General features: G+C 43.3%; 1 protein-coding gene and 1 pseudogene across 2 annotated transcripts in view; both read right to left on the bottom strand.

Moving 5' to 3' along the window:
• SUFU (SUFU negative regulator of hedgehog signaling) overlaps positions 1-14,615 on the bottom strand; it is a 120,950-nt gene that overhangs the window by 68,275 nt on the left and 38,060 nt on the right. For both annotated transcript variants that reach the window (XM_032281458.1, XM_032281457.1), the window contains exon 3: positions 5,485-5,621. In XM_032281458.1, the coding sequence (XP_032137349.1) occupies positions 5,485-5,621 (137 nt within the window). The remainder of the gene's footprint in view (positions 1-5,484; positions 5,622-14,615) is intronic.
• LOC116553860 lies at positions 1,692-4,233 on the bottom strand (annotated as a pseudogene).

The following is a 14,615-nucleotide window of genomic DNA, read 5'->3' as shown; positions in this document are numbered from 1 at the left end:
AAAAAAAAAAAAAAAAAAAAAAAAAAAAAAAAAAAGATTCTTCACCTTATTAAGAGATTTACTACAAGGTCCCACTAAACTGAATGAGCTCTAATGGACTTAGAATAGGGTTTGATTTGCATAAGACTTCACAGGCAACTATGTAAATTAACTACAAAAAAAACAAGGAGCCACATCTGAACTTAATGTTTTTGGCTATATAATACAATGTACAAAATAAGGCAATTTTATTTGTATTAATATCACCGATTTTCTGTGTAAGACAATGCCTCCAAATGTCATCACATCAGCTGAGGCCACACATCTGATTCAGGGACAAGCAAGACATTTCCTAATGGTTTTGCTGTTAAATAGGGTCATTACTGTCATTGAAAAAAAAAAGACCAAGGTACCCACCTTCTTGATCCATATAAAGTTTTAAAAGACTGAATAATGATAATGATAATGGAGTTTTTCACCATGTTGGCCAGGCTGATCTTGAACTCCTAACCTCAGTGATCTGCCTGTCTAGGCCTCCCAAAGTGCTGGGATTACAGGTATGAGTCACTGTAAAATTTATATAGTACTTACTGCATACTAGGCATGAAGTGTTTCACAGGTATTAACTCACTTCATCTTCTCAATAACTTCATGTGGTAACTATTATCCCTGCTTCATAGCTGAGCAAATGGACATACGTGTTGCCCAAGGAGGCAGTAACTGACAGAGCCAATATGAATGCAAGCTGTCTGGGTCAGGAGACCATGCTCTTAAGCCACCACACCATGCTGCTGTCTTGATCTGGCAGTCACAGGCAGATGGAGAACAGTTCAGGCAAGAGAAGCGGAGATGGGAGCCTACTTAGGCTATTAGCAACGAGTTTAGGCACACAGTGCTAAGGACCTAACTATGCAGTGAAATCAAACAAAAGAAAAAAAAAAGTGGTATTGTTGGAAGTCAGGAGAGGGTAAGAGTATTGACTAAAAGGAGACATCAGAGACGTTTCTGGAGAACTGGTTTGTTTCACAGTTTAGGTGCTAGTTACATGGGTATATATAGTTTGTGAAAACTCATCAAGCTGTACAGTTATGTGTACTTTTTTTGTTTCATTTTGGATGAAGTTTCACTCTTGCTGCCCAGGCTTGTGTGCAATGGCGTGATCTCAGCTCACTGCAACCTCCGCCTCCTGGGTTCAAATGATTCTCCTGCCTCAGTCTCCTGAGTAGCTGGCATTACAGGTACCCACCACTACCGCACCCAAATAATTTTTATATGTTTAGTAGAGACAGGGTTTCACCATGTTGGCCAGGCTGGTCTCAAACTCCTGACCTCAGGTGATCCAGCTGCCCTGGCCTCCCAAAGTGCTGGGATTACAAGCATGAGCTATCACACCTGGACTGTTCCTTTTTTTTCTTTTTTCCTTTTGATGAAGTTTTACTCTTGTTGCCCAGGCTGGTGTGCAGTGGCACGATCTCGGCTCACTGCAACCTCTGCCTTCCAGTTTCAAGCGATTCTCCTGCCTCAGCCTCCTGAGTAGCTGGGATTACAGGCACCCATCACCACACCCAGCTAATTTTTATATTTTTAACGGAGACAAGGTTTCACCATGTTAGCCAGGCTGATCTCTAACTCCTGACCTCGTGATCCGCCCACCTCGGCCTCCCAAAGTGCTAGGATTATGGGTGTGAACCACCAGGCCTGGCCTTTTTTTGGTTTTCTTTTTCTTTTGAGACAGGGTCTCACTCCGTCATCCAGGCTGGAGTGCAATGGTGATTATTACTCACTGCTGCCTGTACCTTCCAGGCTTATGCATAATCCTCCCACCTCAGCCTCCTGAGTAGCTGGGACCACAAGCATGCATCACCACAACAGCTAAGTTTTAATTTTTTTTTATAGAGACACAGTCTCCTTATGTTGCCTAGGCTAGTCTTGAACTCCTAGGCTTAAGCCAACCTCCCACCTTGGCCTCCTAAAGTGCTGGATTACAGGCATAAACCATTGTGTCTGACCAAGAGCTGCCATTCAGAGCTACACTGTCTGGGTTCAAATTTGCCTTTATACCCACTAGAGGTGTGATCTTGAATATGCGGCTCAACCTGTCTGTGTTGTCTTGCTTTCTGCAACTGAAAAGCTGGCATTTCACAGTGCCTAATTCATAGGCTTGTCCACATATTCCATGATCACTTGAACTGGCATGCAGAGCACAAGTCCAAATGTTAGTCTTATTCTCATCATCATTTAGGCTCATAGCCATGGTCTCCTATCTTGAATCAGTTACCATTTACTTTTCTTTATAATTTTCCCATTATTTAAATAACTTATTACCTGTCATATTCTAAAAAAAATTTAAAGTAGATTTGTTTTACCTGTCTTTTTTTTTGTCATTAGTTATCATTAGTTTATTATTAAAAGAGAGATATGGAAATTATTTATATGATGAAAGATTTTAGAACTTCAGTGGAATGGGCAGCTTCACGTTGATGCCATTTCAAGAGTAATTTATCTCAGTCTACGTACTTTCCAAGAATGTCACCATCTCTCAATAGGAAATAATTCTTGTCATCTAGAACTATTTTGGTGCCTCCATATTCTGGGAGAAGAACTTTATCTCCAACTTTCACGCTAACTGGTTGAATCTTTCCACCCTTTCCTTTAGAACTTGATCCAACAGCGACTACTGTTGTTTGCAATACTTTTCCTTGAGATTTTTCTGGAAGCATAATGCCTCCTTTGGTTATAGTTTCAGCAGCACTTCTTTCAACCAATACTCAGTCAAAGAGTGGAAGAAACTTTCTAAAGGCTTGTCCTGCCATGACTCCCTCCACCTCAGACTCGTACTCTGCTCTGGCGCACCGCCACAAGGTGAGGCCTGCGGTCTGGCCCTCGCAACATGTGAAAAGCTTACCTGTTATTTAAATAGTACAATCATGTTACAGAAAATCTGGAAAATAGAAAGTCAAGTATTACACTTTTAAGAGTGTAGTCACCCTTTCTCGTTCTGATGTGCCTAAAGTGATCTGCTGACACAAGCTACAGCAGGCACATTATAACCACCATAAGCGGGGCCATCAGGTACAGAAAGGGCCTGCAGAGCACATACTAGTCAACGTACACTCAACAAACAGCCACAACTTTTATTTTATTTTGAAAATTTCCAATCCTATAAAAAATTAAAAGAACGATGCAATGAATACCTAAATGCCATTCACCTAGCTTCATAAGTTGTTACATTTCACCACATTTGCTTTATCTTCACTTCACACACAGATGTTTTATTTTTTGACAACTAAATCAATTGAATCGTTTGACAATTAAGTTAAAGACATCAGGTCATTTTATCCATTAATACTTTAGCCTTTATCTCCTAGCAACAGGGACATTATCCTGTATAACCATAATACCATAATCACATCCAGGGAATTGCACAGTAGTACAGTACTATTAAGTAATACACAGTATTTTTCCAATTGTCCTTAAAAACTCATATTTTTCCTTGTCCTTAAAAATGACCTTAAAGCTCATATTTTTTCAATTGTTCTTAAGAAATGACCTTTTTTTTTTTTTCCAATTCAGGATCTAATCAAGGATCAACAGTGCATTTAAACTGCTATGTTTCCTTAAATGTAGAATAGCCCCTGCCCCTTGTCTTTTTATGTCTTTCATAGCATTGGAGTGTATGTGTGTGTGTGTATTTCTTTTTTCTTTTTTAGGTAGGGTCTCACTGTGTTGCCCAGCTTGGAATGTGGTGGCATAATCAGGGCTCACTGCAGCCTCAACCTCCTAGGATCAAGTGGTCTTCCTACCTCAGCCTCCCAAGTAGCTGGGACTATAGGCATGCCACCCTGCCTGGCTTATCTTTAATTTACGGGGTCCTGCTTCATTGTCCAGGCTGGTCTCAAACTCCTGAACTCATGAGAGCCTCCTGGTTCAGCCTCTCAAAGTGCTGGGATTATAGCATTGACATTTTTCAAGAATATAGGCATTTGTCTTGTAAAGTGCCTCACAATCTGGATTTGTCTGTTTATAACTTGATTCAGGTTAAACATTTTTGGGAAAATGCTATATAGCTGATATCACATACCTTATATTGCAACACATAAGAAGGTACATAATAATAATTTGTTCCATTATTAATGTTATGTTTCACAACTATTGTGAACTATTATTTATATATATATAATTTTGAGATGGCATCTCACTCTGTCGCCCAGGCTGGAGTGCAGCAGTGCAATCTTGGTTCACAGCAACCTCCACCTCCCAGGCTAATTTTTTTTTTTTTTTTTTAAAGACAGGGGTTTCACCATGTTGGTCAGGCTGGTCTTGAACTCCCGACCTCAGGTGATCGGCCCACCTTGGCCTCCAAAGTGCTTGGATTACAGGTGTGAGCCACTATACCTGGACTGTTTTTTGTTTGTTTGTTTGTTTGTTTTTTTCAGGCTAATTTTTGTATTTTCAGTAGAGATGGGGTTTCACCATGTTGGCCAGGCTGGTCTTGAACTCTGTCCTCAGCTGATCTGCCTGCCTCGGCCTCCCAAAGTGCTGGGATTACAGGTGTGAGCCACTGTGCCTGGCCTGCCCTAGTCTTGCTTCTGGCTACCTCAACTGGAGTCCTGCAGGAAGGTTTGGAAATCAGCAAGCTCCTCTTGGGGGTTGATGGGCAGCCAGATTTAGGAAATCCTGCTTAGAGAAGACCCACTGTAGCCTCCATGAGGGTACCATCCCACAGGGCACACAATGGTAGGTGGTAGTTATGGATCTGCCCCATGTGCCAACAACTGACTCCCACAAGTGTGAAATGCGGGCAGAGGGGTTCAACCTAGACAGGTCTATTGTACCCCAAATGTATAACCTACTCAAGGTTTAAAAAAAGATGTCACTGTAACTAGAGAAGCTACCAGATCTATGGTTCTCTAAATTTCGTCTCTACCAGAAGCACCAAGGAACACTACTCCCAAAGATTCTGAGTTAGACATCTGCAATGGGGGCCTAGGAATATGTGTTTGCAACAAGCTCTCCAGGTAGTTGAGGCAGGTGGTAGAAGGACCATGCTTTGAGAGACCCAGGCTTGCTCTGCACTTTATCCATGATAGTCCAAGAGCAAAAGAGTTGGGGGAAAGTATCCTGGCCTTCATTTGAAGTCTACTTACAAAACCAAAGAAACAAAATCTAAGGTCAGATGGGAAACGCTTCTGATCAATTAGCCACACAGAAACATATCATATCAGATAATATGAAAGAAATCCTCCATGAAACACAAGGGCGCAGGGTGGCAGAACATAACACAGAACTTGCTGCTGGAGGGCAGAGGGGAGTACCCCTCTCTGCCATGGCCCAACTGGCTTTCCACCCAGGAAACACCAGGGAAAACAAGCCACCCTCATGGCAGAATTGGGCCCACTCCCAGGAAAGGCCACTCCACAGACATGAAAATATACCTGCTAGTATTCAAAGTCGACCAAGCTCATAGCAAAAGGACCAGCACAGCAGCCAGCCCTGGGCTCCTACCTGACTGGAACACATATCGCGCCAAGCCCTGCATTAACTCTGCAGGCCATGTTGGTGGGGCAGACTCCCCAGTTTCTCTCTTCAGACGGAAGGTCAACTCAAAGCCAAAACCACTAGGTCCATCTGTTCCTGTAAACCTGAAAGACATAAAAAGCAAATGTTTTAAGCTCTGTTACCTTAGGAAAAACACTGTCTTGAAAGTCTAAAGTTCTCCCCCTTTTTATAGTGACCTCAGTATCCACACCCTCCATTCAGAGGAGTATCCCAGGATGTAAGCCTTGTTGGGAGGGAATATCAAAAGCCCATAAGGAACCAGAACTCTTGCCTTGTCCTCCTGGCCAGCTCTGGGTATATGGATGTGACCTTGGCCTGGCCAAATTCTACTGCTGGCACTCTGAATTAGAGTTCCAAATTTTGTGGCTCTGGAATATTCCTTTCTGGATGATTGAGGGAACACTGCTGAAAGTCTCCCTTGTTCATGCTCCATATTCCTTCAAGCTGTTAATAGGCATCTACTTTGTTTGCTAAGGAAACATGTCCTATGAGCCACAAGGCTATATGCTCTGTGATATGGTTTGGCTCTGCATTCCCACCCAAATCTCAACTCGAATTGTAATCCCCATAGTTCCCACGTGCCAAGGGAGGAAGCAGGTGGGAGATGACTGGATCATGGGGACGATTTCCCCCATGCTGTTCTTGTATAATGAGTGAGTTCTCACAAGATCTGATAGGTTTATAAGGCAGTTTTCCCTGCTCTTGCCCACTCTCTTTTGCCTGCCGCCCTCTTCCCCTTCCATCATGATTGTAAGTTTCCTGAGGTCTCCCCAGCCATGTGGAACTGTGAGTCAATTAAACCTATTTTCTTTATAAATTACCCAATCTCGGGTATGTCTTTATAGCAGTGTGAGAACGGACTAATAGACTCTGTGAGGATGAGACCCTTTCTCTACTCCCACCTCCACTTTGTCCCATAAGGGTACAACCTTGGGTGGCACTGGCTGACCTTCAAACTCAGCATTTGTGGACAGGTCCCAAGGCAGATTCCAAATACTGGGTGGGACCATATTCTTCCTGAAACTCAGCACCCAACACACACTCCTCAATTACCACATGCTCTTCCTGAAACCTGGCACTCCACATGCACTCTTCAATTGCTGGAACCCCAGAGAAGCATGGGTTTCCCTCCCTTCCCATCCCTCAGTGAACCAGAATGATAAGGATGACTGCTTCTGTGGCCACAACTCATTAAAGTGACAATGAGAGAAGGCAGGAGTCCCTGCCTCCTTGTTTGCAGGAAACACTCAGGAGCCCCAAGTCTCAGGGAAGTACTTGAAAGGGACTTCATCAGAGAGGGCAATGATGTGGATTGGAGAGCAGGGCCCGGATGGCACAGTGCCACACCTCAGGTAAGGGAAGCATCCAGGGAGAGCTACACAACGCTTGCCAGCATGGGAAGGTTAAAATTAAAATACATTCATGATATAATTTTCAGTAATTATAACTTGTACAAACATGAGCCACAATGATTATACACATGTAAACTCATCGGCATACAAATACAAACCATAAACTAAGATGACAGCCAACCAAGCTCCTGGAAAAGGCGATCATAGGTGAGAATTCGCAAGGGCTAATGATGCAGTCAATGCCCAACCCTGGAATTCCACATGGCATCTTTCCTTATCATCATCATCACCCCTGACAGGCAAGGCCAGGAGATGGGATAGAAAGAGATTCCCAAGTCTCAGAAGCCTAGTTTTCTGTGCCTGGGTGAACCCAGCCCTCTTGCACTTTGCAGGGAAAGATCAACCCTGAGAAACTAAGTTCTCTAATGGATTAAAAAGGAATCATCAGAAGTTATCATGATCAAGCCCTATGTATGTATGTATATATGTATGTATCTATAGCTATCTATCTATCTATCATCTATCTATTTTTTTTGAGACAGGGTCTCACTCTGTTACTCAGGCTGGAGTGCAGTGGTGTGATCTTCAGCTCACTGCAGCTGTGAACTCCTGGGCTCAAGTGATCCTCTTGTCTCAGCCTCCCAATTTTTTTTTTTTAAAGTAGAGGTAAGGTCTCCCTATGTTGCCCAGACGGCTTCAAATTCCTGGGCTCAAGCAATCCTCTGGCCTTGGCCTCTCAAAGTATTGGGATTACAGATATGAGCCACCGTGCCCAGCCCATTTATTTTTGAGACAACATCTTGCTCTATACAGTGGTGTGAACATGGCTCACTGTAGCCTCGACCTCCCGGGCTCAAGCAATCCTCCCACCTCAGCCTCCTGAGTAGCTGGAACCACAGGTGTGCACCACCATGCCCAGCTAATTTTTAAAAATTTTGTACAGACAGGATCTCAACACATTGTCTAGGCTAGTCTTGAATTCCCAGGCTCATGCCTCGGCCTCCCAAAGTGCTGGGAAAACACAGGCATGAGCCACAGCACCTGGTCCAATTATATTTAAAGCAAGTATCCACAGTTTGCATTTTCTCCAGGTATATGTAGCAATAGGGGAAATAGAATCCATTTTGAGGGCACAAACGTGGAATTTTGGAGACCAGGCCAGCAGAAGATGCTTAGACAACACAATGTAAGCTACTTTATTTCCTTGCTGAATTACCCTGTTTGGGGTCAATTCAGTGCAGGGAGGCTAAGGGAACAGCTACCAAACTCTAAGTTGGAAGAGCTACCTCTCTGGAGCTGCAGGTTTGGGAGGGGTGTGAAAACCTGGGGTAATGCCAAGATTGACTAGAGTTAAAACTCTGCAAAGGAAGATGGGTCATTAGGGCAAAGAGAAGATTTTAAGCAGCCACCAATTAGAGGCAGCTTTGTTAAATGTATTAAACCATTACTCCAAGGCTTTCATCCTGGGCCAAGAAAAATACATGATTTCTAACCATAAAAACTTGAGAAACAGGCTAAAAGAAATTTGTTCCTCTTCAGCTGTACAACGAGGAGACCCTCAAATCAGAGAGAGAAAAATCACTGGATCAGATGCATCCACATAGCACCACCTCACTAAGGAGGGGCTGTGTGCACACGCAACTAGAGCCGTGCATGTGTGCACACGCACATGTCCACCATCTGCCTCCACACAGGGTGTTTTCTGGGCCACCTCTGTGGTAGGCAGGCCAGCTCTCACTTGGCTGGGTGGGAGGAACAGGCCTGGCCAGATGGTCTCCACCTGCATTTGATTACCACCCACAGCCTGGCTGGACACAACCTCTAAACTCTGAAACATGAATTTGGAATGGCCCAGCCTCGGGATAAACACACGACCTGAAGCCTGTCAGAAGTTCTCTTTTTCAAAGCAGGCTGCCCAAGCAATCGCCAAGTGACAAGGTCATTCCATCTTTAAAGTCTCCTGGAGGGGACTTGGCTTGCTCTGGACTTCCTCATGTGAGGGCTTCTCTAGCCAAAGTGGTTTTGTCTGAACAGAATGAAGCCCCTCCTAGGGAGCAGCTGTCTCTCACATCTTCCAAGAAAGCAAAGCATGAGAGGAAATTGGCATGTGCTGCAGGAGGTGGGATCTGGGTCAGGGCAAAGCATTTTTCTAACACAGAAGTCTACTAAAATACTGGCTGGTAGTAAATGGGGCCAGTGGAATTTCTTCCTACAGAAATTAAAAAAAATAATAAATGAAACATTCTCCCCAGTCTGGTAGAGTGAGGAAGGGGTCCTAACTGTCTTATTCCAAAAGGATGAATGAGATAGACTCTAAAGACCGTTTCCGGATCAAGAACCCTGGATCCTGTTCACAGGGTGTCTGCGGGAAGGCTGGCTTTGTCCCAGCAGTTTGGCAAGTCTGCCTGATGGCTGTGGCAGCCTCAAGAGTAACATCAAACCTGCAGACAAAAACACACACCTTGAATTCTAGACATATAGTAGTCTGACCATCGGAACTCACCCAGAGGGCTCCCCCAAAGTACCTCACTAAGAAGGCATCAATCAGCATCCAAGAGCCCAAAACGACCGCTGAGTCTAGGCAGGAGATGAAGAGAAACTGAGGAGAGATTTCTACAGGAAACACAGCTGGGGTGCAGAAAGAGCTGACCCAAACGTCAGCCATCTCATGCTCAACACCATTATTTATTTATCTATGAGACGGAGTCTCACTCTGTCACTTGGCTCGCTGCAGCCTCTGCCTTCTGGGTTCAAGCAATTCTCCTGCCTCAGCCTCCTGAGTAGCTGGGATTACAGCTGTGCACCACCACACCCAGCTAATTTTTGTATTTTTAGTAAGAGACAGGGTTTCATTATGTTGCCCAAGCTGGTCTCAAACTTCTGACCTCAGGTGATCTGCCTGCCTCTACCTCCCAAAGTGCTGGGATTACAGGTGTTAGCCACTGCACCCAGCCCATTATTTATTATTATAAGGAAATGCAAATCAAAACCACAGTAAGCTACTGCCGCTCCACACCCTCTAGCATAACTAAGAGACAGATAATAAGTATGAGAGAGGATCTGGAGAAACAGGGATATTCACACATCATTGGGGGGGAATATAAAATGATGGAGCTACGTTGGAAAAACAGTTTGGCAGTTCCTAAAAAAGTTAAACAGAGTCACCATATGACCCAGCAGTTCCACTCCTAGGTATATGCCCAAGAGAACTGAAAACCTGGCTGGGCGTGGTGGCTCATACCTGTAATCTCAGCACTTTGAGGGGTGGTGAGGTGGATGGTCCACTTGAGCTGAGGAGTTTGAGACCAACCTAGGCAACATGGCCAAACCCTGTCTCTATTTAAAAACGATACAAAAATTAGCCAGGCGTGGTGGCTCACACCTGCAGTCCCAGCTACTCAGGTGGGGGTGCGGAGGCAGCGGGAAAATCACCTGAGCCCAGGGATGTCAAGGCAGCAGTGGGCCTTGGATGGTGCCACTCCAGCCTGGGCAACAGAGTAAGGCTCTGTCTGAAAAAAAAAAGAAGAAAAGAAAAAAGAAAACCTGTTCACATAAAAACATATATACCAATGTTCATAGTAGCATTATTCACAGTAGCTAAAAAATAGAAACAATCCAATGCCCATCAATTGAGGAATGGATAAAATGCAGTATATCTGTACAATGGAATATTACTTGGCGATAAAAAGGAATGAAGTATGGGTACACTATAACATGGATGACCTTGAAAACATCATGCTAAATGAAAGAAGCCAGATACAAAAGACCACCTATTGTATGATTCTATTTTTATGAAATGTCCATAATAGACAAATCCATAGAGAATACAAATATGTTGCCGGTTGCCAGAAACTGGGGTGAGGGGAGAATGGGGAAAGCTGATGGGTACAGAATTTCTTTTTCGGATGACGATGGAAATGTTCTTTTTTTTTTTTTGAGACAGAGTCTCATTCTGTTGCCGGGGCTGGAGCACACTGGCACAATCTTGCCTCACTGCAACCTCTGCCTCCTAGGTTCAAGTGATTCTCCTGCCTCAGCCTCATAAGTAGTCAAGACTATAGGCACATGCCACCATACTTGGTTAATTTTTGTATTTATTTTTACTAGAAATGGGGTTTTACCATGTTGGCCAGGTTGGTATCAAACTCCTGACCTTAAGTGATCCACTCACCTCGGCCTCAAAGTGCTCGGATTATAGGCATGAGCCACGGTACCCAGCCTGGGAGATGGAAATGTTCTGGAATTAGATAATGTAATGGTGGTGTAACCTTGTAAATATACTTAAAAAAACACTGAATTACACACTTTAAAAGGGTGAATTTCATGGTATATGATTTATTTTTAAAAAGTTGCGATCTCAGGTACACCTAAATGCTAAGGGAGGCAGAGCCAAACACACCAGTTGAGCTAGGTATTTATTTGGCTCTACCTGTTAATATCTACTACAATTAACTAGACACTTACATTTGCGGCCTTGGACTATGTCCTTCCTATGTCATATCATTTAACTCTCTATAACTCCAGGACTCATTGTTTGTTATATTCATTTAACAAACAAATGGGAAACACTGATAGAGTTTATGTAATAGTCCATAAATCACAGAGCAAGTGATACAACTAGAACTTGAAGTCTGTGTAACTCCAAAGCTCAACTCCTTATTTGAGATAGGATCTCACTTTGCTGCCCAGGCTGGAGTGCAGTGGTATGATCAGGGCTCGCCATGGCCACGACCTCCTGGGCTCAAGAGATCCTCTTACCTCAGCCTCCTGAGTAGCTGGGATTATAAGTGTGTGCCTAATTCATCTGCTTTCACCTAACTAAGCCCTCTTATTGCTGTGTGACCAGAGGCAAGCTATTTAATCTCTCTGTGCCGCAGTTTCCTCCTCTATAAAATGGGGATAATAACAATATTCCATAGAGTGGTTATGGGGATTAAACATTTAGAAACAGAACTTGGAACACTATAAGCATTACATCACTTACTTGAAGTGAAGAAAGCCAGTCACAAAAGACTATACGTTGTATGATTTTATTTACATTATAGGATAAATAGTATAATTTGTAATATATAATATAAATTATACTTATATCAAATGTCCAGAATGGATAAATCTATGGAGAAAGTGGATAAATCTATGGAGAAAGTGGATTAATGGTTGCCTAGGACTGTGGTAGTGGGGAAAAATGGGGAGTGATTGCTAATGAATATGGATGGAGTTTCTTTTTAGGGTAATGAAAAAGCTCTAAAATTAGATTGTAGTGAAGGTTACATAACTATAAATATGCAAAAAACCACCAAAGTGTACAGTTTAAATGGGTGTACACTTTGTATGCCTTGTGAATTATATCTCAATACATGTTTTACTCATTTTTTTAATTTGGAAAAAACTAAAAAACCTGATAGAAAAAATTTGCAAACTAGACATAGATAGATATAGGTATATATATCCCTTAAGCATAAGACAAGATGTTTGACCGCACACATAATAAGAGAATGCAAATGAAAACAATGAAATACCATTCTCACCCATCAGACTGGCAAAAATTAGTGAGTATGACATCATATTCTGTTGCTGAGGTTGTGGGGAAAGAGGCACTCTCATATGTTGCTGGTAGGGATATAAATTAGTACAACTTTTATGGAGGAGAATTAGGTAATACCTAATAAAACTACACATAGGTTTATACCTTTGGATCTAGCAATCCCACTTCTAAGAATTTGTAATTGCAAATTACTGGAAACCACCTAAATGCCCATTCATAGGAGAATGGCTCAAAGACTAGTACACTGCTATAAGAAAGAATGAAGAACTCTACAAACTGGTATAAACACGATTAGGTAAAAAAAGCAAAAGAGGCAGCCAGGCACGGTGCCTATAATCTTAGCACTTTGGGAGGCCAAGGCAGGCAGATTGCCTGAGCACAGGAATTCGACACCAGCCTGGGCAACAAGGAAAAGCCTTGTCTCCATAAAAAACACAAAAATTAGCTGGGCATGGTGGCACGTGTCTATAGTCCCAGCTACTCAGGAGACTAAGGCAGGAGGATCACTTGAGTTCAGGAAGTAAAAGGTGCAGTAAGCTGTGATTATGCCACTGCACTCCAGCCTGACAGACAGAGTAAAACTCAGTCAAAAAAAAAAAAAAAAAAAAGAGCAAAGGATATTACAGACAGGAGCCAAGTGTGGTGGCTCACATCTGTAATACCAGCACTTTAGGAGGCTGAGGCAGGTGGATTACCTGAGGTCAGGAGTTTGACCAGCCTGGCCAACATGATGAAACCCCATTTGTACTTAAAAAAAAAAATACAGGCCGGGTGTGGTGGCTTATGCTGTAATCCCAGCACTTTGGGAGGCGGAGGTAGGTTGAACACAAGGTCAGGAGTTCAAGACCAGCCTGATCAACATGGTTAAACCCCATCTCTACTAAAAATACAAAAATTAGACAGATGTGGTGGTATGCGCCTGTAATCCCAGCTACTCAGGAGGCTGAGGTAGGAGAATCACTTGAACCCGGAAGGTGGAGGTTGCAATGAGCCGAGATCATGCCATTGTACTCCAGCCTGGGCAACAAGAGTGAAATTCTGTCTCAAAAAAACAAAAACAAAAAAAAATAGCAGGGCATGGTGATGCACGCCTGTAATTCCAGTTACTTGGGAAGCTGAGGCAGGAGAATCGTTTGAACCCAGGAGGTGGAGGTTGTAGGGAGCGGAGATCGAGCCATTGCACTCCAGCCTGGGCAACAAGAGTGAAACTCCATCTCAAAAAAAAAAAAAGAAAGAAAGATAGGAAAATACACATTACCTACTCATTTCTGCAGAAACCCATGTGAGAAGGATAAACCAAAAACGAATGAGATGGATTCTCACATGTGGTAGGTGGGAAGGAGATAGAAAGCACTGCGGGGTGTGAGGATGGGTAACATTTCTTTGAATATTCCTTTTTGTTTTCACTTTTGGTTTTGGATCCATGATAATGCTTTCACATACTCAAATGAAATAGAATCAATGAGGAGGGAGAAAATGCTAAAATATAATACAAACAGAAAGTAATGAAACTAACATTATTTGAAATGAATCATATAACCACATTGAAAGAGGGAAAAGGCGGGGCGCGGTGGCTCACGCCTGTAATCCCAGCACTTTGGGAGGCCGAGGCGGGTGGATCACGAGGTCAAGAGATCAAGACCATCCTGGTCAACATGGTGAAACCCTATCTCTACTAAAAATACAAAAAAAAAATCAGCTGGGCATGGTGGCGCGTGCCTGTAATCCCAGCTACTCAGGAGGCTGAGGCAGGAGAATTGCCTGAACCCAGGAAGCAGAGGTTGCGATGAGCCGAGATTGCGCCATTGCACTCCAGCCTGGGTAACAAGAGCAAAACTCCGTCTCAGAAAAAAAAAAAAAAAGAAAGAGGGAAAAGAAGAAAAGATATACGGCTGGGCGTGGTGGCTCATACCTGTAATCCCATCACTTTGGGAGGACAAGGTGGGTGGATCACTGAGGTCAGGAGTTTGAGACCAGTATGGCCAACATGGTGAAACCCCAACTCTACTAAAATTAAAAAAATTAGCGAGGTGTGGTGGAGGGTACCTGTAATCTCAGCTAGTCAGGAGGCTGAGGCAGGAGAATTGCTGGAACCTGGGAGGCAGAGATTGCAGTGAGCAGAGATTGCACCATTGCACTCCAGCCTGGGTGACAACAGTGAGACTCCATCTCAAAAAAAA

The sequence above is a fragment of the Sapajus apella genome, unplaced genomic scaffold (assembly GCF_009761245.1).
Source record: "Sapajus apella isolate SASKATOON/1434 unplaced genomic scaffold, GSC_monkey_1.0 scaffold13, whole genome shotgun sequence".
Taxonomy (NCBI): Eukaryota; Metazoa; Chordata; class Mammalia; order Primates; family Cebidae; genus Sapajus; species Sapajus apella.
Note: the sequence above shows the minus strand (reverse complement) of the source record. Positions and strands in the feature narration are given on the sequence as shown.